General features: G+C 52.4%; 1 protein-coding gene across 3 annotated transcripts; it reads left to right on the forward strand.

The window, feature by feature from the left end:
* The first annotated feature begins 245 nt into the window (after nt 1-245).
* CSRP1 (cysteine and glycine rich protein 1) lies at nt 246-13,423 on the forward strand. 3 transcript variants are annotated; one of them, XM_084246343.1, is made up of 5 exons: nt 246-479; nt 6,025-6,193; nt 8,336-8,465; nt 11,692-11,785; nt 12,237-13,423. In XM_084246343.1, exons 1-5 carry the CDS (start codon nt 341-343, stop codon nt 12,311-12,313), a joined length of 609 nt encoding a protein of 202 aa, XP_084102469.1. In that variant the 5' UTR covers nt 246-340; the 3' UTR covers nt 12,314-13,423. The 3 variants fall into 3 exon arrangements, with proteins under 3 accessions (XP_084102469.1, XP_084102471.1, XP_084102470.1); XM_084246345.1 differs by having other exon boundaries at nt 11,692-11,767; XM_084246344.1 differs by having other exon boundaries at nt 8,336-8,447.
* Nucleotides 13,424-25,406: the final 11,983 nt, after the last annotated feature.

Below are 25,406 nucleotides of genomic sequence, written 5' to 3' on the forward strand. Positions count from 1 at the left end.
CTCTTGCCCTTAGAGAGGCTTCCACACATGGTCTGCTTTGCTCACATCTGTGCTGGGGGCCTCACCCATGAAGGGCCACTGCCCCAGCCCGGCCTTGTGCTTCAGTCCAGCCCTCAGTATGCCTAGCAAGGGCCTGAGTAGCTGCTCCCTGAATGTCAATCTGACTGGGGGAGGAACCCCTAAAATAGGGTCCTGAGGAGGCTGTGGAGAGCATGCCAGAGGAAGTGCCTCTCAGAGTTGGGCCCTCTGGGGCTCTGCCTCCATCTTTCTCTCCTTCCCAGCCGCTGATGGATGCTGTTCTGACCTGGACAGTCTGTGTTTGTACTTCCCTGGAGGAGTCATGCCCATTTCTGTGTTCCTTTTCAGGATGCCGAACTGGGGAGGAGGCAAGAAATGTGGGGTGTGCCAGAAGACGGTTTACTTTGCTGAGGAGGTTCAGTGCGAAGGCAACAGCTTCCATAAATCCTGCTTCCTGTGCAGTGAGTGTGGGGCTTGGGGCTGCTGTTGCCGAGGGTACTGGACCTGGGCCTGCCCACACAGGCTGGGCCTGTCAACACCCCAGGAACTGGTCCCAGGGGATATAAACAGCCTGACATTTGGCCGAAGCGCAGCTGGGGAGGGAAACACTTAAGGGCCTCTTTGTTCCGCTCAGAAGCCGCTTCTTCTAAGGGGATGAACTGGCCAGGGCTGGTGGGGGTGGCGGGTGTTTGGGGGCTTAGAGCCAAGTTGTAGAGACTTGGTTAGGAAAACTTTCCACTCCATTTTCTCTTCTTTCTCTCCCTGCCACAACCCCCACATTTAAAAGGAAGGCACTTTTTAGCCCAATGTTTCACTAGCTTTTGGAACCAGTTATCCCTTGGAATGGCAAGCAAAGTTGCCCTTCTGGGGTAGCTGGTCTGGAGGAGGAGCTGGGTTCTCCCTCCTTAGACCCCAAGTGGCCATTCTGTCCTCACGTCCCATTCCTACTGGCTCCCTGAGATAGGAGCAAGACCACACTTATCCCCGAGCAAGGCTTGCTCTGATCCCAAGCCTGGGTGAGCAGGAAAACAGCAGACCCCAGGCCTGGGGAGCCCCGGGTGGCCGTGGGGTCCTGACTTCACCCCCCCTGCTGACTGGTGCTTGGGTAAGCAGTGTCCACTTGGGGAGGCCGCCCCAGGTTCCTAAGAGATTTGGGTCATTGTGACCAGAGGACCTGGGGAGGAAGAAGAGTAACTCCAGCAAGACGTGTCTTCCCTGAGGACCAGCCACGAGCGGACGGCCATCACTCAGCCCTGAGTCTGAGAGGCAGTCAGTCAGGGGTTGGGTTTGAGTTCAGCTTTTACTATCTGTGCAATAACAAGCAAATTACTTGTGATTTTTCTCATTCTTACAGAGTAGATAATAGCACTTACCTGGGGGGTGGGGGGGGCGCTGTTGTGAGAATTAGAATGAGAGGAGTCTGGAAAACAAATAAAGCACTTAAAGTAATTATGGGTGTTCAAAAAAGGCTAGGCACTCCACACACACATGCACGCACACACACACACACCTCTCACACACATACAACATGCATGCACACCACGCACACCAATACATGCAGATTCATCTCCCCCCAACGCCACAGACACCGCTCACATACATCACACTCACCCTTGACATTCACCGCCCCCAACACACACCATACCCACACACACGGTGCCGAGGGGTCCATGAGCAAGGTGGTGTGATGTAAAGGAGAGAGAGGCACAGGGGCTCTGCTGCTGGCTTCACAACACAAGGGAATGTTGGAATGTGCCAACATTCAATAGCCCCAGCCCATCTGAGACATCAGGCAGTGAGTGGGGCCCCCTCTATCCTGCGTCAGAGTTGGAAGTGTCCCTTGGCTTTGTCTCAGGTGACTCGTGCTCTAGGGTAGGGTGCAGGTGGGTTAAGGGCCACCCGGCTCCTGGCAGTTCACCAGAATTCTACCTGCTATTGGCAGACGAACCAGTATGGCTCCCGGGCCTCCACGCCCCACCAGGCAGCAAGGCCATGTGTGCTGATGGGGGGGTGCCTGAGCTCTCGGAGCCTCGCTGGCCTCCAGCCCCGGAGGTGACCGCGCACAGCAGTGTCCTGTTATTAGCAGTTCACTGCACTTAGCAACTTTTTCCAGAGGGAGTGAGGTCTTGGCAGTGTCTGGGAAGAGCATCCATGGTGGGGTCCTCAGGGCCCCTTTTTTTGCTTCCAACTCTTGCTTAATCACTGATTAAAAGGGCCCGGCGTGGTGGAGAGGCATCATGCCGGCTGTGGGCTGTGGAGGACAGGCTGTTGGTCAGGCACCGGGGAAGCCAGGAATTCAGGGGGTGGCATTGGAAGGAAGGAGCAGGCCTGGTCGGGTGTGAGGGAGTGCTGAGGATTAGAAACAGTTGTAGAAAGTTAGGCTGGGGGCATGCGGAGGGGAGGGCGGGGGTGTTGTGAAACCAGCAGCATGAGGAGCAGTCTCCGGGTGCAGGACTGCGGGATTCCTGGGCATCAGAGCTGGAAGAGGACCCAGCAAAGGGAGGCATCCCCCCAGCATGCTTCTCCCCAGTACCTGGAGCAGCACGAGCTCACATAGGCCCTCGGGAAGACCTGTATGCGCGGAGGAGTATCACTTCTCTTTCTCAGTGACGTGGGCTGTGTGTCTGGTTGGACTTCTGGAATTCAGAATAACCCACAGAATCACAGGCCTTTCCCTCCTCAGGAAGAGAAAGATCAGCAGGGTTTAGGCCTGGAGGTCATTTAGCACCTTAGGCCCTCGAGGGGCAGGGCTGGGTGGATCCCCAAAAGAATCTAACCATTCCTTGATTCTGGATTCCTCTCAGCTAGGCACCCACATTCCCTTTCTGGAGGGTCTGGGACATATAGGAGAAGTCAGAGGAGCCCACCCTGGGCGTGGCCTCTGACCCGGGAGCAGGGACTCATAGGGCATGCAGTACTCTGGCCTGAGAGGCAGCCAGGAGGCTCAGCTCTGTAGTGGGGGGCCTGCCCCATGCCATTGCCCTTCTCCAGGGCAGATTGGGGTGGCCAGCAAAGACACAGGGCATGAGCACAGGGATGGCTCACCACGGTGCTGCCCCCACCCCAGGCCCCGCCCCGATACCAGTGTCTTCTTGCCCACAAGTTGAGGTTTTCTGCCACCCTCTTCTAGCCCCACATGCTCGACCTACTGAAAGGAAGTATAGGCTGGCAGAAAACAGGCGTGCAAATCAGGGCTGGGTTCTGGCCCAACCCTGCTTCTGGTTAATGCTTGAACTTTTCTTGTGAGCCTTGGTTTTCATTCCAGAAGCAGAGAGAATCCATCTCTCCCACCTCTCACTTGGGCTGCTGTTTCCCTGTGCTTCCTAACAGCATCCTAAGGCCTGCCCGAACAGGTAGCATCTGGAAGTATGTTTTCTTTTTTTTTTGGTGGGACCCTCACCGGCGGCCGGGGAACGAGCCAGCGCTGCAGAGACCAGCGCTCAACCACTGCGCCACCAGGGGAGGCCCTGGTAGTATCTTTTCTTAATAAATATACATAACCAGTCTGTAGCTAGGTGTCTTTTTGGCTTAACACAATTTGCTAGAAATTTATTTAGGTCTTCACTCAAACTTTCCTTTAACTGAGTCTTTGGAGGAGAATAGAGGTAACCCAACTACAGCACCCAGATGAAGGTGGAGGGACAGAAGGCCAAGGTGGGGTGTTGAAGGTGGGTCCTGGTAGACAGGATGGGCCTAACAGAGAGGTCTTGACACCGTATGTGGAAGTCAGGGCTCTGTCAGCACAACAGGGAACGCCTCTGGGTTGAGCTTCCCGATCTCTTACTGGAAAGATGGCTCAAAGGAGGACTGTGTTCCCTCAGCTGCTCTTGTCTGGGCTTTCTGTTTTCCTTCTGGTCCTGGAATTTCCAGTTCAACTTGGGTCTTACAGGAAGCAATTCCAGGCCAGCTCCTGACTTCCCACCCTAGAAGGGAATGTTGGAGCCCTGGCCTGCTGTTCTCTCTTGCTCCTTCCCGGGCTCCAAACCTCAGGGGAGGCTGTGGGAAGTTCCATATTTGGGCTGCCCAGAGTCCTGGAATGAGGTGGGGACCAGAGGGCAGGACAGGAGGGTCCTTATTTAGTCCGAGGTCTCTAACCTGGCGCTGGGGTGAGAGAGGAGCTGATGGAAAAAGCTGGACCCTTTAAAGGCAAGAGAATAGCAGGCCTCCCTGTTGGCCTAGGGGTTAAGTCTCAGTGCTACCACCATGTAGGCTCACCCAGGTGGTACGAGTTCAATCTCTGGCCAGGAGGCTGACCCACATGGCACAGCAGACTTCTCCTGTCTCACCCACTGCTCCCCTCAGCAGTTTATTTCAGTAGATCCACCTGCTCTGTTCCCCACTCTGTCTCTGGTGAATCCTCTCACCCCCCCTTGCACCTCTGGCCTACACCCCAGTTTTTCTATGCAACATGAATAAAATAAATAAAAATCTTACAATAAAGGAATAATTCTTAAAAAAGAAAAAAAGAGGATGGCAAGTTGTAAGTTGCTGAGCTGAGGGCCTTCTCAGGGAGATAAAAGGTATGGCTTCTTCACTGGTTTCCAACTTCAGAATGATGTGTTTGGGGTTACGGTCCACTTGGGTGCACTGGATCAAAGTTCAGAGAATAACGTAGCACCAAACTAGTATTCTAGGATGAGATCCAAAGAAATAGAGTTGATAGAAGTTGGTAGAGGTTGGAAGCAGTGATATTTTGAGGCCTGGGCCTGTCCCTCCTGCCCCCTGAATCCCCATGTACTCACCTTACATAATATAATAAAAGTAGGCAACATTTATTATGTGTGCAGGGCCTTGTGCTAAGTTCATCACATGTTAGATATCATTTAATTTAATTCTCACACCCACATTTTGGGGCAGGTTATTATCTGTGTTGACAAATGGGGACACTGAGACTAGAAAGGCAAAATAATTGGCCCAAGATCACACAGCTGGAGAGAAGGGAGTTGGGATTTCACTCTGGGTGGTCCGACTCCTCTTGGCCCCAGGAACTGTTTTACTCTGGACAGCTGTACACAGCTCTCCTCCCAGATGAACCGGAAGATAAAGGAGGCCCCAAGCTTTCTAAAGCATTCCAATTGCTAACTCACCCCATTCCAGTCTTTCTTTCCCAAGAGTCAGGAAATTCTTCCATTTCTGACTTCAGTTCTTTCCAAGGCACAGTGATTTCTGAGATTAGAAACTTCAAATCTTGGGGCCTCCTTGGTGACACAGGGGTTAAGGTCTCAGCACTATCAAGCTATTTCCAGCCACTTGGCCTGAGTTTGATCCCTGGCCAGGGAACTGACCCACATGGCGCAGCAGACCTCTCCTGTCTCCCCGCTGCTCCCCTCAGCAGTGTATTTCAGTAGATTTGCCTATTCTGCTCCCCACTTTGTCTCTGGGTGAATCCTCTCACCCCCCCAAACCTCTGGCCTGTACCCCAGTTCTTGTATGCATAAATAAATAAAAATAAATATTTTTTTAAAAAAGAAACTTCAAATCTGTGGTTAGCAGACTTGCACCCCATTTCAGAGCCCTGCCATGCTGGGGACTTACTATTCCATTTTCCCCTGGGGCATCACTGTGCCTGCATCCTCGCTCCCCAAACGCATACAGATTGTCCTTCGGGCTGCCTGCCGTGGCTGGAGGCAGGGAAACCCTGCCCTTTTTCTTCCTTCCTTTCTTTTTTCTCTTCCTGTTGGGATATGAGGTCTCTTTGTTAAGGCCAGAATGAAGGCCCTCAGCAGGTTTCCTGTGGTTTGGGGTCAGCCTAGGCTGTTGCCCCTGACAACCCTGGGTTGCCCTACAGCCTGGAGGGGCAGGAGGGTGCAGGACAGAGGAAGGCACATGGGCTCCTGACAGCAGGGGCTGGGCCACTCTGTCTCACCCTCTCTCCTCCTGGCTCACTGGCCCTCATTTCCAGGCTGCTCCTGAAAGGTCATGTGTGCAAAGTGCCCCGAGCTACTGCTGCAGGCCTGGCTGGCCGCAGCTCCAGCCCCAACCCCTCACACTTGCTTCCCTCCACAGTGGTCTGCAAGAAGAATCTGGACAGCACCACCGTGGCCGTGCATGGCGAGGAGATCTACTGCAAGTCCTGCTATGGCAAGAAGTACGGCCCGAAGGGCTACGGCTACGGGCAGGGCGCGGGCACGCTGAGCACCGACAAGGGCGAGTCTCTGGGCATCAAGCACGAGGAGTGAGTACAGAGCCTCTCCTGCCGCCTCCTGCGCCACCCCACTCCCTACCTTTGCTGGGTGAATTTTCAGCCACTTTTGGTTAAACACTCCAAAAACCATTGATTTCAAAGGTAGTCTTAGGGATGCCTGTTTATTTCAAAGGAGTCAGTAGCATGCCAATCTGTGGACCAGGGGGGTCCAGTGGTGGTGGGGGGGGAGCTGGGTTCCTCCATATATGGCTTTTATAGGGGTCAGGGCTAGGAGGCACCCCAAGAATTATTTAGTCCAATTTTCTCTTTTTTTATATGAGAAAAGCCAGCCATGGTGGCTCAGTAATTTGCTGGAGTACCCACAGCCCCTCAGTGTCCAAAGCAGGCTTTCAGGTCTGGGAAGCAGCTGCTTTGTCACCCTAGCCTTGCTTGAGCTAGCCAGCTGTTTCTCCCCACCCAAGGGGAAGTCAAGTCTCTTCCTTGGCAATACCACAGGGTGTCACTCCGTCCCCAGCACCCCTGACCTCTGACATGTAGTCAGTTTGTGGGTCAGCAACTTGGCCCTAGGGGATCAATGGAAATGACAGATGAGTTAGCACATTTCAGCCAAGGTCATTGCCCCAGTGGGAATGATTTGTCAGCAGATTGCCTGGGAAGAAAGAATCTGCTGGTGGGCTGGCTGCAGGGTGGGGGACAGAAGAGGGCAATCTTAGCAAATGAGGTGCTAAGTGATTCTGATGGGTTCAGATGTAGTTGAGATTCAGTAAGTGGGGTCCAGATGAATGGGGTCCTTGAGGTCCAAAATCTGAGAAAGATTTTGGCAGTTTCCCCATTCAGTGGCACACAGCGAGTTTACTAAGGAAAAAGGCATTCCCAGGACACAGACAGGCAGAGGCCATCCTTTAGAAGGGCAGGCTTAGGACCTCCCTGGTGGCATAGGGGTTAAGTCTCAGAACTACTGTCTCGCCCGGCCTGCTGCTTCCCTCAGCAGTGTATTTCAGTAGATCTGTCTGTTGTGCTCTCCACTCTGTCTCTGGTGAATCCTCTCACCACCCCCACCCCCCACCCCCCGCACTTCTGGCCTGTACCCCAGTTCTTCTACACAAAAATTTAAATTAAATAAAGGGGACTGAGGTGATGGTGCACGGGTGCATTGGTGAAGGAAACTCTATGGGGACGACACCTGAGGGGGTGGGGGGAAGCAAATATTGTTTAAAAATGAACAATGATGTAAAAAAAAAATAAAAAAATAGAGACATAAATTATTATAAAAAAATTCCTCTTTCAGACCTTCAAAAAAATAAATAAAGGGTAGGTTTATTAGTAAAAAAGAGGTATCTGTGTAGACAAGGGTAGGCAGAGTTGCATTTTGCCAGAGCAAGGGGTGCCTTTTTTTTTTTAAAAAAGATTTATTTATTTATACAAGAACTGGGGTATAGTCAGAGGAGCGGGAGGCTGAGAGGATTCACCAGAGACAGAGCGGGGAGCAGAACAGGCAGACTGACTGAAGACACTGCTGAGGGGAGCAGCGAACGAGGCAGGAGAGGTCTGCTGCGCCATGTGGGAACCTCCCTGGCCAGCCAGGAATCAAACCGGCACTGCGGAGGCTGCGGACAGCTTCACAGTGCGGCACTCAACCCACTGTACCACTGGGAAGGACCAAAGGGTACATTTACAGAGTGTTCTTCTGGGGGAGTTGTTCCTTTGTGGACTTTTACCTATTGTGAAATCTATCACTTCTGAGGTCTGGCTGGCTTGATCTATAAGGCCTGATGTTTCTTTGTAGTGACAGGCAGTTATTGTGCCCACCTCCAGTCCATGCCTACACATCATCCCATAGCAGGTTTAAGGCTCATTAATCATTTTTACCCATAACTCTAGTTTCTGGCTTGAGAAGATTACTTCCTGAATTTTCTGCTCTAAGCTTCCATCAATTCCAGCATTTTACCTAGGGACTGAGGAAAGGATGATGGTTCAGTCAAAGTGACATTGTGTTGAGCCCTGGTTTGCCCATCTGTAAAGTGGGTAATGGTCTGGTGAGACACGAAGTGAGCTGCCCCCTGCCTGGTGCATGATGCACAGGGCTCTCATGCCCCCCCACCCTTTCTGTGACAGTCCCACCTGTATTTCTCACATGAGGACCTCACGGCTGTGCTTCCCTTCCCCACCCAGGGCTCCTGGCCACAGGCCCACCACCAACCCCAATGCATCCAAGTTTGCCCAGAAGATTGGCAGCTCTGAGCGCTGCCCCCGCTGCAGCCAGGCTGTCTATGCTGCTGAGAAGGTGATTGGCGCTGGGAAGGTAAGGCGGGTGCTGGCATCATGGGGAGAGGAAGGGGCCTTCCTGAAGTGTGGGTGCTGGAATGTTGTGAGTCTGACCCCAGCTCTGCTTAGGGGAGCCTGTGCCCCGGGCTGTCAATGTTTCCCTCTGTCCCCGGAGTTGCTGGTCCTGGTGCCCCCCAGATGCTGAGGCCCTGAAATGACTCGTGGGCAGAACAGCCTTGGCACTGATTATTAACAGCCGGGGGCAAGTCAGAGCAAGTTACAAAGAACCACGTGTGTCTCTAGAGTTGGGGACCACAGACCTCCAAGAGTGGGTGGATGGGTTTCAGAGGTCTGCAAACCCCCTAAAATTAAATGCAGTTTTGTGGGACCATGTCTCTTTCCAGGAAGATCCATAGGTTTCTTTGGATTTTCAAATGATTTATGATCCCAGAATGTCCGTAACCACCTGCTAATCCACATCTATTTATTTCATTCAGAGGATATAGATTTCCAGAAACCCTTCGTATACCCTTAAGACAGAGATTTGCAAAGTTTGGGGCCTATCGGAACCCCTTGGGGGTGTTGTAAACTATTTCTAACTGCCACGCACGGCCTTTCCCCATATCCCAGTGAGCATGGCCTTGCCGGTATCTCTGCGACATTCTCATAGTGGCCCCGTCCCCCAAAGCACAGTTAGACTCAGTGGAGGGAGCCCCTGTTTGTCGTGAGCCAGAGCACATCCCTCAGAGAGGCTGGAGTGAGGTGAAGCAGGAGGCTCTGCCGTATGGCTTCCCATCACAGACTGGATCACAGTTTCAGCTCTCCAGCTAGAAAGGGTTTCTGGATCATCACGGGGGCCCAGGGTAAGGAGGGAGTTGGTCATGTCCACGGCAGGCCAGTGGGACAGTGGGGCAGAGGGCCCATCTGCTGCAATTCTGGATGTGGGCTTGGCTTTAAGACTTTTTTACGCTGGGGAATGGACAGGGCACAAGCAGGCCAGACCTGGCCCATAGCAGGCTCTCAGTTCAGCCCTTGCAGGCATGGTTGGAGGGAGGGAGGTATTAGAAGCTCATTTTGTAGATGAAGAAACTGAGAGTCTGAGCTCTCAGGATCAGTGCAGATCTTCTTGCCGGGAAGTGGCCAAGCTCAGGGTCAGGCCAGGCTCCTCTGACCTCACAGCCCTTGTTCTTACTGTGGTTAACTGTGCTTCGGGCCATTTGATCTCTTTGAATCCATTTTCTCAGCTGCATGGCAGAACGGGCTCTTTTATTACAGCATTAAGACCTTGGGTCTTAGCCCAACCTGGTCTGAAATCTAGTTTTGCCACTCACTAATTGTGTGACCTTGGGCATTTAACCTTCCTAAGCCTCGGTTCTGTATCTGTGAAGGGAAGCAAATGATGGGCCCTGACAAGGTTGTTCCAAAAAATGAAATGAGACTAATGCCTGTGTCTCCTCGGCTTCTGCCGCCATTACTGCTTACTTTGTAGGATTGTTGTGAGGGTGGAAGGAAGATCCTTGCCATTGGTTAAATGATATGAAAACAAGAGATAGCATTAATATTATTAAGTTGCAATGTCTATGATAACAGAAAATTATTTAAAAAAAAAAACCAAACCCAAGGATCGGGATCGTTATTTCTAGCAGTTAACTTAAAGTCCAGGTCTTACCACTAGGGGGCAGGGATGAGAGAAATTCGTGCGCAGGAGAGGTGGAGAGAAGCATGGAGCATGGGGGAGCTCTCATGGACAAGTGCTGTGCCACAAGCGCTGTGGGAGGCTGGGCCACAGGAAGGGAGGTGGGTGACTCAGTCCTTCCGCAGCTTGGAGACTATAGGGTGGAGGCCCTGCTTCTTGAAGGAGGATGCTGATTGCTGAAGGCCCAGGACACAAAAGGGGGGGTGTGGGGGACTCAGATCGGGGTCCCATTTCAGCTCCCTGGACCCTGCTGTCCCTAGAGCCAGGAGGAGATGCTGATATGTATAGTCTGGTGCCCAGGAGTTGAGGGATTTTAGTTTCGCTTCTCATCCTCCAACCCAGGCGCCAGTTGGCTGTTCTGAGGGCATCTCTCCCCTTAAAAGGCCTTGTTTTGTCTGATCTGAATGCTGCCTGTCTGGCAGAGCCATCTACACACTGGCCGCACAGCCAGATCAGGGGCGCTGGTGTACAGGCCCCCTTACCGCCTGTAGACCTGACCCCCTTCTCCCTGTAGGCCGTTAGCTCTGTATTGCCTCCGAGCTCCTATGAGAACTACAAAGGACCTTCTATGGCCCCTGGAGAAACTACATCCCGTGGCCTTCACTGCAGAGTTCAGGGCACTTAGGAGACCCTCGCTTCTAACCAAGTCAGCTGGACATTGGCTCTAGGCTCCTCCGGGCCAGGCATGTGACACTAGTAAGGTCACTGGATCCTTACAGCCTCCTGGTAGAGGAGACTCTGCCGCCCTTCCCTCCGGGAGCTGAGGGCCTTGGGGCAAACAGGCCACCTGGTTCTAGAACTTCAAAGGCCAGGGTGGTTCTGAAAGCTCTCAGTTACCCCAGGCTTCCCTGTGCCAGGCCCCAGTGTGCATGTCTAGGCCTCACATCCGTTCTCTCCCGGAGAGGAAATGCTGAGGCTGTGCAGCCACACACGCTGCCAGGACCAGTCAGAAGACCTCGCCCATGTCACTAATCCTGGGCAGGAAGGGTCCGGAGAAGGCTTGTCTGACCCTGCCTAGGGGAACAGCTATCTCGGAGGTGACCGCCGCCCGCCTCCCCTTTGTGGTGGGTCTGGGTGCCACCCAGCTCTTGCAACACCAACTTGAAGGTGGTTCCAGACCTGCTCCACCACATCTGGGGCCCACGCATGCCCTGCCAGTGTGTCTCCAGCACAGCACATTGTCCTTCCACATCCTATATCAAGGGGAACGGAGCTGGGAGCAGGAACCTGCGGGTGGCAGCATTAACTCTTTTTCTTTTCTTTTTTTTTAAGATTTATTTGTTTATGCATAGAAGAGCTGGGGTACAGGTCAGAAGTATGGGGGGGGGGTGAGAAGATTCACCAGAGACAGAGTGGGGAGCAGAACAGGTAGATCTACTGAAATACACTGCTGAGGGAAGCAGTGGGCGAGACAGGAGAGGTCTTCTGCGCCATGTGGGTAGCTCCCTAGCGGGCCAGGGATCAAAATCCTGCTGAAGAGGCTGTGGATAGCTTCATAGGTTGCTTCTTAACCCCTTGCACCACCAGGGAGGCCACGACAGCGTTAACTCTTTCCTTCCCTTTCCAGTCCTGGCATAAATCCTGCTTCCGCTGTGCCAAATGTGGCAAAGGCCTTGAGTCAACTACCCTGGCTGACAAGGATGGCGAGATTTACTGCAAAGGTGGGTGGCTGAGATTTACTTTTGGGAGCTGAGGGGGCTCAGGAGTAAGTACTAACCAGCTGGTTAAATATAAACCAGTCCTGGCCTTGGGGTTAATTCCAGAGTATCTAGTGTGACCCCTTCAGTTTGCAGAAGAGGAAACCAGCCACCAGCCCAGAGGGGAGCACGGTGTGGTCAGAGCCTGTGGAAAATTGGGGTCAAGGGGCAGGGCCGGATTTCTGACTCCCCTTCATGCTCCTACAGCAGATAATGCTTCTCCTGTCATTTTGGGGACAGGGGAAATGGATACACGAGGGGCCAAGAACCCCCTCACTATTGGGGTTGGGGTGCTGTAGAGGTAAGGGGGTGCTGTGGGCTTTATGCTCCAGAGATGTGGTCAGGCTGGGGGTGCGGGGCCAGGAGAGGCAGGAGGAAGCAGTCCTCACCCTTCCCTTCTCTGCTCTCTCTGCAGGATGCTATGCTAAAAACTTCGGGCCTAAGGGCTTTGGTTTTGGGCAAGGAGCTGGGGCTTTGGTCCACTCGGAGTGAGGCCCATGCTGCCCACCACACCCTGGCCACTCCTGTGCTTCTCATCGCCCTTCCCTCCCAGCAGCCTCGGCCACCTCCAGGCTCTGCCTCCCGCTCCCAGATCCACCACACTTCACTAATAACTTGAACTTGGCTGTTTGGCTCCCTTTGGTTTGGGGTCTGCCTGTGGGCCACTCCTCTAAGGGGCATGGCCTGCCTGGACTGTGGCTATGTCACCAGTAGGAGACCTCGGTGTTTTAGTCTGTGTGGGCCGAGGACTCTCTCCCCACACCCCAGCCCACACCCCTCTTTTCATCGCCTTTTAGACTAAGTGCCCATCAACTGTCCAAGACACCGGAGCCCACATCCCAGAGCCCTGGGAACAGCAGGGGACCCAAGGAGGGAGACATGGAAAGCTGTGGTTTACTGGACCCCGAGATGCCTCTGTGGGAAATAGGGGGGCTGCTGCTTGCTGCTCAGCACAGGCTGGGGAGTCATCAAATGGGTGGGAGCAGAGTGGCAGGCAGGGTGTGGAGACAGGAGGCACCTGCTTCTCTAGGCCCCTTGCCTTTGACTTTAAGGATGTCCTCCCTCTCAGGCTTGGGGGAGAAGAAATTGGTCTGAGGACCCAAAGTCAGGACATCATCTCACTTTTCCCGGCATCTAGCTCCCTGTTTGTTGGGGACCCTAATGAAACACCTCCACACACACTCCCACTTACCGGTGGCCCAAATCTGAGGGTAGATCACACTGCCCCTCACCCTGGGTCCCCAGGCTCCTCCCTGTCCCAGCACAGCCCAGGCCAGAGCTCTCTAGGCCCTCTCTGTGGAGGAGCCACACAAGCCTCAGGCCTATCCCGACACCCTCCTTCCTGCACTGGTCCTCAGGAGCTTCCTGAGGCCCCTTCCGCTCCCCCCTTCTCCAGGGACCCTGCTCTGGCCACCCCCCCACCCCACCCCCACCCCCGCCTTCCAGGCCCCAGGGCAGGAACAGCAGGAGAAAGGGGTGGGGCCAGTCCAGGCCACTGCCAGGCCACTGAGGGATGACACTATGGGGCCATGGCTGGAAGGGGCCACGCGGGCTGTATTCAGGCTCACTCCTCATCTGGCCAATAAAGCTGTTACAACAGAACTCTGGTGTCCCATCCTGTTTCCTGAGCCCTGCCGTCCCCTGGGGGTGGGAGGGAGCTTGACTGGAACAAGCTTCACTACCCTAATAGCTTGACTAGCCTGGTAGAAATGAAAGTGCTCAGTTCCTGCTTCTCTCAGGGCTGCTTGGTCTCCTGGGTCAGTTCTGACTGAAGCACCTGCCTGGAGCGATCCCACCAGCCAAACCCCGCTGTCTGGCCTCAGCCCCGCCCCTGGCTGTGGGCACTGCGTGGGCGCTGGAATTTGAGGGGCTCCACTAGGCCTCCAAACCATGCTCAGAACTTCTTCCAGCTTGGAAATTCCCAGAGTGAGAAGGAAAATACCAGACAAACTTACACGTCAAATCCAGAAATCTTACTTCTTTTTTTTTTTTTTTTTTTAAAGATTTATGTATTTTTGCATAGAACTAGAGGTATGAGGTATGAGGTCGGGGTGTGAGAGGATTCATCAGAGACAGAGTGGGAAGCAGAACAGGCAGATTTACTGAAGTACACTGCTGAGGGGAGCAGTGGTCAAGGTGTGCTGCCATGTGGGTCAGCTCCCTGGCTGGGGATTGAACTCATGCTCCAACAGCTGCAGATAGCTTCATAGTGCTGACACTTAACCACTTGCATCACCAGGGAGGCCTGCAGAAATCTTACTTCTGTCCAGGAGTGGGGATGGAGTGGAGGGGCCTAACTCAGCCTGCTGTACTGATAGGGCCCTGTCTTGACCTGTTGGGGCAGCTACAACCAGCCTCCATAAATTGGTGGCATATAAACCACAGAGATGTACTCCCAGTTTTGGTGACTGGGAAGCCCAAGATCAAAGCACTCGCAGATCTGGTGTCTGGTAAGAGCCAGCTTCCTGTTTCCTAGATGACTTCTCAACGTATCCTCACAAGACAAGGGGACAAGAGAGCTCTTTGGGGTCTCTCGTAACGGTGCTGATCCTATCCTAGAGGATGGGATCCTCATGATCTAACCTCCCAAAGTCCCTAGGTCCTAATACCATCACCTTGGGGGTCGGGCGGTGGGGTGTAGGTAAGCCAAAGTGACTCCATCTTGTATTAATGCCATCTTAGACCCGTGACCCACACTGCCCTGGGTCAGTGAGCCAGTTTCCCCATAGTTTCTTTCACATGCATTAACCCGTATTCATGAGCCACACAAATCTATTCACCTTAGAATAAAGACATGTGTGATGCCCCTACTGCCATCTGGCATCAGCAACTACACAAGAAGGATCACAGGTGCTAAGCAGGGCAGAGGAGAGGCCCAGCCAGGGTGAGGGCATGGATGCTGCCCAACCAGATCCCTATCCCACAGCCTCGGCACCGAGGGCCTGTGTGTCTGTCAGTTGCCCTAAATAAACCAAGTGTGATTGATGCTTCGTTCTTCTGACTCAAGTTACCTTCTGAGTTTGGGGGAATGTGTTCGTTTCTGCAGCCACACAAGTTAGGATTTCAACTTAGACATTTTGGGAGGACACAAACATTCAATCTATACCATTCCCAGCTCCCCAAATTTGTATCCGTCTTACATGCCAAATGCATTTATTTGATCCAAATAGCCCCAGAATCTTGACATGTTTCCACATTAACTTTAAAGTTTAAGTCCAAGTTCCCTGAAATGTCCTTTACGTCAGATCTGGGTGAGACTCAGGCACGGCTCCTCCGGCTCTGAAACTGTCATGTGCTTCCCAAGTTCAAGGTGGGAAAAATGTAGGATAGATTTTCATGGACAGAAAGGGAGAAATAGGAAAGAGGAGAGGAGCGACAGCCCAAGTAAGCCCAAACCTCAACGGGGAGAACTCCACTGGACCTGGCAGCTTGAGAATAATCTGTCCTCTGACCCCATTGGGGTGGCAATGTCACCCCACAGACCAGAGAGTGCTGCCCAGGCCTAGGATTTCTGCAGGGTCCCACCTCTGTGGTGGCCCCTGCAGACCCTGTTTTTTGACTTAGGTGGAGATAGCCGTGACCCTTGAGTCTACTCTCTGGGCCTACGACAGCCGTGGTAGGCTGAGGCCCCGAGTCACCTTCCAAGTCATTCTTCCATTGTCTTGAACAGGACTTCTGATGAGATGGCCGACTCCTAATGAGCCTTACCATACGGTCATTTGCCACCCTTAGGGTTCCCATTTCTTGAACTATAGATAGGCTACGATTTCCCCAAATCTTTAAGTTAATGCTTTCTTGTTTGCTTACACAATTCCATCTATAAGTTGTCTCCCACTTGCATTTTGCCATAAGCACTGGAGAAGTGCTAAACCAGTAGTAGTCTGCAGTGCCAGAGGTTGCTCAGCCAAACACCCAACTTCACTGCCCCCGAGTTCTGCCTTCCACAATGCACCACAACACTCAGAGCCAAGTCCCATGTGACTTTATTGCAAGGATCACCTTGTCTCCAGTTTGCAATAGACAGTCTCCATTTCTTCAACCAGCAAGGCCTTTAGCCACCATATTTCTACCCACATTCTGCTCAGAATTCCTTAGGCCTTCTCTGAGACCAGGAGGCTTTCTCTCAGGTCTCCTCTGTTCCTTCTGAGCTCTCACCAGAATCTCCTTTAAAGCTCTGTTCACAGCAAGATGGGTTTATTCTAGCAGACATTTCAAAACTGCCAGCCCGTCTGCTCACCACTGGGCTCCAAAACCACTGCTACACTTCCAGGTATTTGTGACAGCAGCGCCCCACATCTTGGAACCAATTTTTATCTTAGTTCTCGTTGTTATAAGCAACTACTATAAATAGGGCAGCTTATAAACAATTTATTTCTCACAGCTCTGGAGCTGAGAAGTTCATGACCAAGTGCTGGCCCATTGAGCAGCCAGTGAGGGTCAGCTTGCCTCACAGGGCAGAAGGGGCAGGTTCTTACACAGGGCACGGATGGCAGGAGGGCCCTACCCTTGTGACCTGAGGAGCCCAGAAAGGCCCCACCCCCTAACACCATCACTGCAGAGGTTAGGATCTCACCATGAATTTTGGGGAGGACACCAACATTTTAATCTCTGGCAGGCCTCACAGTCAAGCCCGAACATTTTGTTAATGAGCTCATCTGAGGGATTGCAGTGACCTTCACCTCGGAGGGGGGGATGGGGGGGTGTCTGTCTGATGTTTTAGGGCTGGGTTTCTCCGCCCACACAGTGAATTTACAAAACAATACGCAGATGCTTTAACAACAGCCATGTGTGCAATGTCCAGGTCACCAGATTCAGCTTGAAAGGTGCCCTGTCCTTGACTCTGGTTGTGGAGCGGAAACATGTCCATGATCATCAACAGTGCAGAACAGGAGGGAAGCGCAGGGTGAGAGGGGAGGAGCTGAGAGGAAACACCCGCACTGCCTGTGAGTTCCCCGGGAGGGGGACGGAGCTCCCATCCTGATAACGGCCTCTAGGTCAGCCAGGGATGTGGCCATCCAGGTCTCCGGGGCGGGTCTGCACATAGGGAGGATGGATAGATGGATAGATGGATGGATGGATGGATGGACGGTCTGACTGAGGATCACTCTGCTGATGGGCGCCTTTGGGGCTCCAAATTGGGGACAGACTGCCCTCTGCTGACTGCGGGGCGGGCCTCTGGCACCCCCTCACAGCGCCACCCGTCCAGCCGCTCCTCCACGAGCTGTCCAGTTCGGGGAGCACCAGTCTTCCAGACCAGCTGTGTGCCGGGGAGAAAACCGAAGAAGCTCCTGGGGGTGAAACCGGAGTCAAGGCAGAGAGGAGAGTAAGGCGGAGGCCCCAGGCCGGCAAACACTGTCTCGGTGGCGAAGGGCGGGGCGGCAGGGCTCAGAGAGGAGGGGGGGGCACCCAGAGGTGGAGCCGTCTGGGGAGGGGCCCCTAGCCGCCGGCGCGACGCTTGCTCAGAGCCAGGAGCCACCAGGTGGCGCTGTGGAGACGCCAGAAGGCTTCCTCTGCGGAAGCTGGGCTTTGGGCCCAAGTTTCTTGCAGGCGGGGTGCTCTTCTCCAGTCCCTAGATAACAGTCTTCCCTTGCAGGGTGTGCACGCTAATAGGGGCTTGCAGTGAAACAAACTGTGGAACAAACAGTATAACAAACTGACCCACAGGAAGACTGGAGCAAGGATCTTTGTGTCCATCCAGGTATTTCTTTTCTGTTTTCTGTGGTGTCTGACTCGTGTCCAGGAGCGGCAGGGGCTGGAGCAGTGCCCAGCTTGGTCCCAGACTCTGGGTAGTTAGGGTGCGGTGGGAAAGAGCTGCCCCTTCCGATGCAGTGGAAGGAAAGAGCTGCCCCTTCCTCCTCCAAGGGCCTTGCCATCTATTTGGGTGACGTGAGGATAGAGAGAGCAGAAGGAACCAGATGGAGGGATGAGGTCAGGGGTGAGGGAGAGTGGGGTGTCCGTCTGTCCATCCATCCTGATCCCCCTTTTGGAGGGGGCAGAAACCCAGCAAGTCCACCTTTCCCAGACCTGAATCAGGTGAGGGTGCTAGTGATTGGAACAGGATGAAGAACCCACAGAGATCAACTACTGAATGAGTCCTCCCCCACCCCCAAAGATAACCACTGGGGAAACCTTTTAAAATGGACTCCTCCCCTACCCACCCTAGAGATTATGATTCAGTGGGCCTGGTTGGGGCCTCAGCCATTCTGATGCGCAGGTTCGGCAGGCTTGAGGACCTGCCTATTGGTCCCTCCTCCTGCTGGTGCCCACCTGCACTCCACAGTCTGCCCTCTGTGGTAGAGTTGCCCTGGTGCTATGAGCTCAGCGCCCCGCCTGGCAACTGGCGCTCGGTTCTAAAGATTAGCAGGACTTCCTGGAACTTCCTATTTCTGTCCCCTAGAGTCATCCAGAACAGGTCTAATCCCTCTCTTGCGTGACAGGCCTTCAGAAATTTGAAGACAGCTGCCTGGCTGGCCTGAGTCTGCGCCTCTCCAGACCAAACTCCCCCACCCCCAACCCCCCTCTGCCTTTCAGCGGGTCCTGATTGAGGCTCAGGGGAGTCCGGTGAGGCCATTTCATGTGCTGAAAAAGAAAAACACAGCCAGGGCTTGTGGGCTGTCCAGGGGCCAGAGCTGCAGATTGGGGGCCTTGCAATAGGTCAAGAGGGCAAAGCAGAGCTGCTCTTCCTGAGAAAGACCCTGAGCCTATCAGGACCTGACCTCTTCCACCTCCTTTCCTCTTGGACATTTTGGAAATAACATTCATCCATCTCTGGAGCTTCTTTGTGACATAGCCTGTTTGAAGACCTTAACTCAATTAACTGATTTAATCCTCACAAATAACCCTGTGAGCTAAATGCTATTGTTATATCCATTTACAAACGATCAAACTGAAGCCAAGAACCAAAGACCTTAGATCAAGGTCAAATGGTGGAGCAGGCTAGAGATCCAGGCAGCTGGTCCAGGTTCTGCTCCTTGCATCACTGTTCCCAACACTCTTCTTTCTTCTTTTTTTAAAGATTTATTTATTTATGCATACAAGAACTGGGGTACAGGCCAGAGGCGTGAGGGTGAGAGGATTCACCAGGGACAGAGTAGGGAACAGAACAGGCAGATTGACTGAAATATACTGCTGAGGGGAGCAGCGGGCGAGCCAGGAGAGATCTGCTGTGCCATGTGGGTTGCTCCCTGACTGGGGGTGGGACTCGTGCTTCAGTGGCTGTGGACAGCTTCACAGGTTGTGTCTTTTTTTTTTTTTTTTTTTGATTTATTTATTTATTTATACAAGCACTGGGTACAGTCAGAAGTGCAGGAGGGTGAGAGAATTCACCAGAGCCAGAGCAGGGAACAGAACAGGCAGACTGACAAAGCACACTGCTGAGGGGAGCAGTGGGCGGCAGGAGAGGTCTGCACGCCATGTGGGACCCTCGCCCGGCTGCCAGGGATCGAACCGGTGCTGCAGAGGCTGCAGGCAGCTTTGCAGCCCAGCGCTCAACAGCTGCGCCACCAGGGGAGGCCCCACAGGTTGTGTCTTAACCCCTTGTGCCACCAGGGAGGCCCCCAACACTATTCTTTAAAAGAAACTTCCCTGTGCCAGGAGATGCAAGGAGAGGTGCTAGAGCCATAGCAATAGCTAACATCTACTGTGCGTCTGTATACCTGGCACTGTCTGGGTCTCTGCGTCAGCACTATGAAGTGGTTGTATTAGCCCTTTATTATAGAAGAGGAAACTGAAATCCAGTGAATTTTGAGTGACTTATTCAGTCATTGGCCAAGTGGTGGAGCCAAGCAAGATTGGAACCAGCTGTGTGACTTTGGGCCAGCCTCCTCCCCTCTGGGTGTCAACCTCTCATTTGTGAAATGAAGATGTTGGCCTAAATTAATTCTAGAGAAGTGCTTCTCAGGCTTTAATGTGCACACAAATCTCTTTCAGATCTTGTTAAAAAGCAGATTCTAATTCAGTAGTTTTGGGTGGGGCCTGGGATCTGGCATTGCTCACAAGCTCCCAGGGGAATGTGGTGCTGATGCTGCCCATCCTGGGACCACACTCAAGCAGCTGGGCTCTAGGGGACCTGCCCCACTCTGATGTTGGGAGTTTATGGGCCTTGGAAGACTCACCCCGAAGGCCATGAAAATCGAGGTGGCAGTCTGTGTGGGCAAAGCCCTTCATGGACTCTTGCTCTGCCTCCCAAGCCCTTGGTGCCTTTTCTGAAGTACCTGCCCCTGACCCTTCAACACTGCCATGCTGTTGACCTCAGCCCAGCTCCCCCAGAGTTCAAGGGATTGAATCTAGGCCAAGGTGGGGCTGTCGTCTTGAAGGAGTGAATGGAAGTCCCTGCCTCCTGGGCCCAAGGCAGCCACACAGAAGCACCTTTAGGGCTCCTCACAGATGCTCCCCCTCTCCTGGGCATGTGGTAGGGTTATATTACAACCCCCCTCACCCCGGAGTTAGAATGGGCCATGTGGCTTGCTCAGGCCTCTAAATTGAGAGAAGTGACTTGTCACTCGTGGGCAAAGTGCTTGAGGAGTGCCTGTGAAAGTCACCATGTCCCTTTCCCGGCTACAGAGGGCAGCTGTCACCCCTCTCCTGCATTTCACATGCGGTGGCTTGTTTGAAGACCTGAATGTGTGAGTTTGCCCACTGCCCACAGAAGCCTAGGGGTGGGGAGGGGGGTGCTGTCATAATCTCATTTACAGAAGATCAAATGCATCAAGATGAACCTCTGTGGGACCTCCCGGGTAGCCTAGGGGTTAGTCTCAGTGCTATTACCTCTACGGCCTGAGTTCAATTCCCACCCAGGGAGCTAACCCACATGGCGCTGCAGACCTCTCCTGTCTCACCTACTGCTCCCCTTAGCAGTGTATTTCAGTAGATCTCTGCCTGTTCTGTTCCCCACTCTGTCTCTGGCGCATCTTCTCACCCCCACACCTCTGGCCTGCACCCCAGTTCTTCCATGCAAAAATAAATAAATAATCTTTAAAAAAAAAAAAAAAAAAGATGAGCCTCTGTCAACCTGGACTCACAAGCCCACAGTGCACAATCTGAGTATGTGAGATGTGACCTTTGCTGTATTGGCCTTTGGGGCTTGATGGGAGTTTGTTAGTGCAGCAGAGCCTAGCTTACCCTGACTAATGTGCATGCCAGAGGCAGCGTGGTGGTGTGTATGCCCTGGGTAGGCTGAGGCCAGTACTGGGGCCGTGTTTCTCCACCTCCCCATCTCTTCAGGAGGGAGAACATCTCCTTGCTGACCATAGGAGGGAGGCCCCCCCGCCCCCGATGCAAACTCTACCTCCTCTGTTTTGCCAGTTCCCTGTAAAAAGAGAATTAGGACCCACCCATTCATCATAGTATCCCCTGTGTCTCACCTGGTGTCTGGCTTCTGAACACTGAATTCACACAGGCCATAGAACTTATTCTGATGTCCCTTTCCATGAAGCTCCCTGTAGGTCAATCTGAGACTGCCTGGAGCTTCCCCCTCCCCGGCCCCCATGTCCCTGTGCCTAGAACCACCGGTTCATTTCTTCTTTTATTTTTTAAAGATTTATTTATTTTTGTGTACAATAACTGGGCCAGAGGTGAGAGGGTGTACAATAATTGGGGGTGAGAGGATCACCAGAGACAGAGTGGGGAGCAGAACAGGCAGAGCTACTGAAACACACTGCTGAGGGGAGCAGCGGGCGGCAGGAGAGGTCTGCGCGCCATGTGGGACCTTCCTCCGTGGCCGGGGAGCAGCCGGGGATTGAACCAGCGCCGCAGAGGCCACGGGCAGCTTCGCAACCCAGCGCTCAACCGCTGTGCCAAGGAGGCCTTCTTGGAGGCCCAAGAAGGAAATACTTTTGACTGTCACCTTTCCCTTTTCCTTTTCCTCTATGCAGTCCCTGCACTCCCTGCAACCAGCACCATTCCGGAGATCCTTGAAGTGGTTGCTGTTGAGGAGGAGAGGGCAGAGTCACTCAGGAATTCGGGAAATGTCAGCCCTGAAAGGGGACTTCTGAATGGGCCCGACTAGCCCCCCATAGTACCTAGGAGAGGGCTGCTTTATACTCTCCTGGGGGCAAACACATGCAAAATGAAGACCTGGTGTTGTGGTGGTCTCCGGGGTTGGGTGGTAAAAAGACACTTTTGTGTTTTACATTTTTTTTTACAACATAAATGCAATCACGTATTTGCTGCACTTAAAGCCGTCTTTATGGTCAAAGGAAAAGAAAAAGCAAGCAGTGGACCGGAGAGCAGTGCAGGTGTGCAGGTTCACCCTGCTGCTGTGGCAGGTTGGTGAAAACCAGGGTACCCTGGTCACCAGCCAGTCTCCTGATGTCCTTGCCTCTCCACCTGGTGACGGCGATGGTGACACAGTCGCGGCAGGGCAGCCCCTTTGGGCCTGTAACATGGACACCCAGATGCCAGACGACATGGGAAAAGGGAGGTTGTGCAGGCCCCGACCTGAACCCTGGGCCCACAAGTCCGATCTGTGCCAGACCAAGCTGGGATCAAATACCTTCAAGCCCAGACTCAGCCCATCAGAGGGGGCAGTGGGCGCTCACAAGACGAAAGGGCTCTCTGGTGAATCAGGAAAGTTATTGGGCTGGAAAGTGATTAAAGGGCTGAGCGTGGGAGGGGATTTCCACTGAGAGAGCCAGGCCCAGGAGCAAGCCTGGGCGGGCCTGCTGCACGGTTGCTGCCCACTTGAGGTCTGTCGCAATGGTGCCATAAAACCCAAATCATTAGAGACTTGAAACCTTCCACAGCTTTTTCTTCTGTTTCCCTTTAGAAAAAGATCCCAGGAAACCCCAAAGTCCTAGAACAAAGGACTCTGCATCAAAGAGGAGGGGGCATGTCAGGAGAAGCCTGAGGGAGAGTCTGCTGAGGGGGCCAGTCTCCCTCCCCAGGAGAGGAGGGTAGGGAGGGATCTCTGGGCTGGAAGGTGGGTGCAGAAGGGAGGAAGGGGGGCAGCAGAGCTGGGGGAGTCCCATTTTCCTTTCCCACCTAGGTGACCTGATGACTGGAAAGGTAGAGCAGGTGGTGGTGGAAATAGCAACTCAGGGGTGACAGCCTATATAGACCTTCTCTAGCCCCCCTAAACTAACCAGGATTTCTTGCAAATCTAACCCAGGCTTAGTGTTATGAACAAGGAAACTGAGGTCCTAGAGGGGAAGTGACTTGTCCCAGGTGTCACCGAGCTGGTGCTATCACTGGGTACCCTGTCCCCTGGCTGAGTGTCCCTTCCTCTGCAGCGTTGTCTCTCATACTTTCATGGGCATCGAATCACCAGGAGGGCTTATGAAGACTCAGACCACTGGGACCCAAACCTGGACTTTCTGACTCTACACTTCTAATGAGTGCCCAGGCAATGCCAAGGCTGCTACCATTTTTCCAGAACCACTGTTCCAGGCCCTTATCATCTCAAGCATGTTCCATGGACTAGCAGCACCGGGGTTACATGGACGTTTCTAGAAAAGCAGAACCTCAGGTCCCACCCAGACTTACTGAATCAAAGCCTGTATTTACAAGAGCACCAGGTGCACTTTATAGTCTGAGACACACTGGTCAAATCACACAGCCTCTTCCTGTGCTGGGCGTCAAATCCAGGCAGCCTAGGTGGCCTTCCCATCCCAGTTGCCAGGGAACAATGGGACAAGTGCCAGGGGCTTAGGGGAACCTGGTCCTTCTCAGGATGAGGAATGGGCAGGGAACTGCAGAACTGGGGGTGGGGGTGGTCGTTCTGTGGTGCCTGCACCCCACTCCAGGAAGCTCTATGAGCCCGCTCTGGGGAACTGCATGGCCAGCAACTGCCCTCCAAGTCTCTAATCAACCCTTGCTTCCAAGGCAGCTCTTGTGTTTCCAAGTATATACAACACACATGTGTTTATTTCTAAAATAAACACACACATAAAATATATGTGATGCATGCACCTGACATTCATACTCTTTAGAGGATGCTTATTCCCAGGACAACATTCTCAACCTGAAGGTTACAGAGGTGACACTGATATGAATCCTTCCAGGTACACTTGTGCAGAAGAGAGAGATGGACTTTTTGGGATCACATGATATACCAAATCACCCTTACTATGTTGAAATGTTTCCCCATGAAACAGGGTATCTTAGACACCTGTCCCTGTGAAGACCTATAAATCTGGCCATTCTCCTCTGACTCTGCCTTAAGGGTGTGCTGTCACCTGTAATAAAACTTCATTTCTAACTCACCTTAAAAAGAAAGACCTGTACATCTGTTCATTATTTGTAACACTTCCACTGTAGAACATTTGTGTATTGTGCATTTGAACAGATTTCCAAGGGAAGGAATGCATGCACATGGTAAGAAAAAACAAAGGTCAGTAGGACAGGATAGGGAGCCATGAAAAAGCCCAAGTCCCTGTCTCCTGTCTTCTCCTCCCCCAGAGGAACTACTACTAACCATTAGCTGTTTTATAAGCAAGAGGCTTGATTTTCAGAAAAGCTTTACATTTACAGAAAAACTGAGCCAATAGAACAGAGTTCCCACTGCCACCCACACTAAGTTTCTCCTATTATTAACATCTTGTATTGGTGTGGGGCATTTATTACAAATAAGGAACCAGTACTGATAGATTTATTATTAGCAAGTGCCCATGGTTTACAGTAAGGTCATTTTATTTAGCTCTGTGGTCTTTGACAAATGCCAAGTGTCATCCATCCTTACAGTGTCGTGCAGAATAGCCTCCTCCTCCTAAAAAATTGCCTGTGGTTATTATTATTTTAAATAATACACCTAGACTTCTTTTTATTAGTTCACCATTTATTAGTTCATTAACACTAAGTAGCATTACTGACTTGTCGTAAAGACAGGGGAGCTACTGCTTGATCCTTTTTCCATCTCCCTGTTTTTGTCAGTTACATTACCATTTCAGTCACTCATTCAAACATCTATTTACCAAGGGCTTGTTGTGCACTAGCCAGCATGCTACACGCTGGGGCCAGAAGGAAGAAAGCAGGTAAGACTCTCTGCCAGTATGGAGCCCACAGCCTAGTAGAGGAGGTAATAAATAAGAAAAACAAGGAATTTTTGACAAACATTAGAAAAATATAGAAAGAAAGGTGATATAGTGAACATAAGTGAGAGAGAGGGGGAGAGAGAGAGAGAGAGGTTTTCAGTAGGAGGGGAAGGCCTCAATGAGAAGGTGATATCTGAGTGAAGTATTGAAATGAATTGGGTCATGATCTGTGGGAGAGAGTAGCAAGTGCAAAGGCCCTGAGGCAGGAGAGCTTGTCTTGCTGGAGGGATGGATGGTGAGGAGTTTCATGATCGAGGGACAGGTGGAGAGGTGACAGGTGGAGCGGGGGACAGGTGGAGGGGGTACATGAGGGTCAGAGAGGAACTGCAGGTCTTGTAAAGCTGACCTGAGCTTTATTCAGAGAAAGAGAAGGCTCTGGTGGATTATAAGCAAAGGAGTGACACCCCCATACTTCAGTTTTAAATTTTTTATGGTTGTTAATATACAGCCCATTTTGTAAATATAATGATCTTCCATGCTTTTTCTATAGATTGGTATAACAATTAATGATCACAAAACAGTATTTCTAATAAGGGTAAACAAATATCATAGTAAAC

The sequence above is a fragment of the Talpa europaea genome (assembly GCF_964194135.1).
Source record: "Talpa europaea genome assembly, chromosome: 10".
In the NCBI taxonomy this organism is placed as follows: domain Eukaryota; kingdom Metazoa; phylum Chordata; class Mammalia; order Eulipotyphla; family Talpidae; genus Talpa; species Talpa europaea.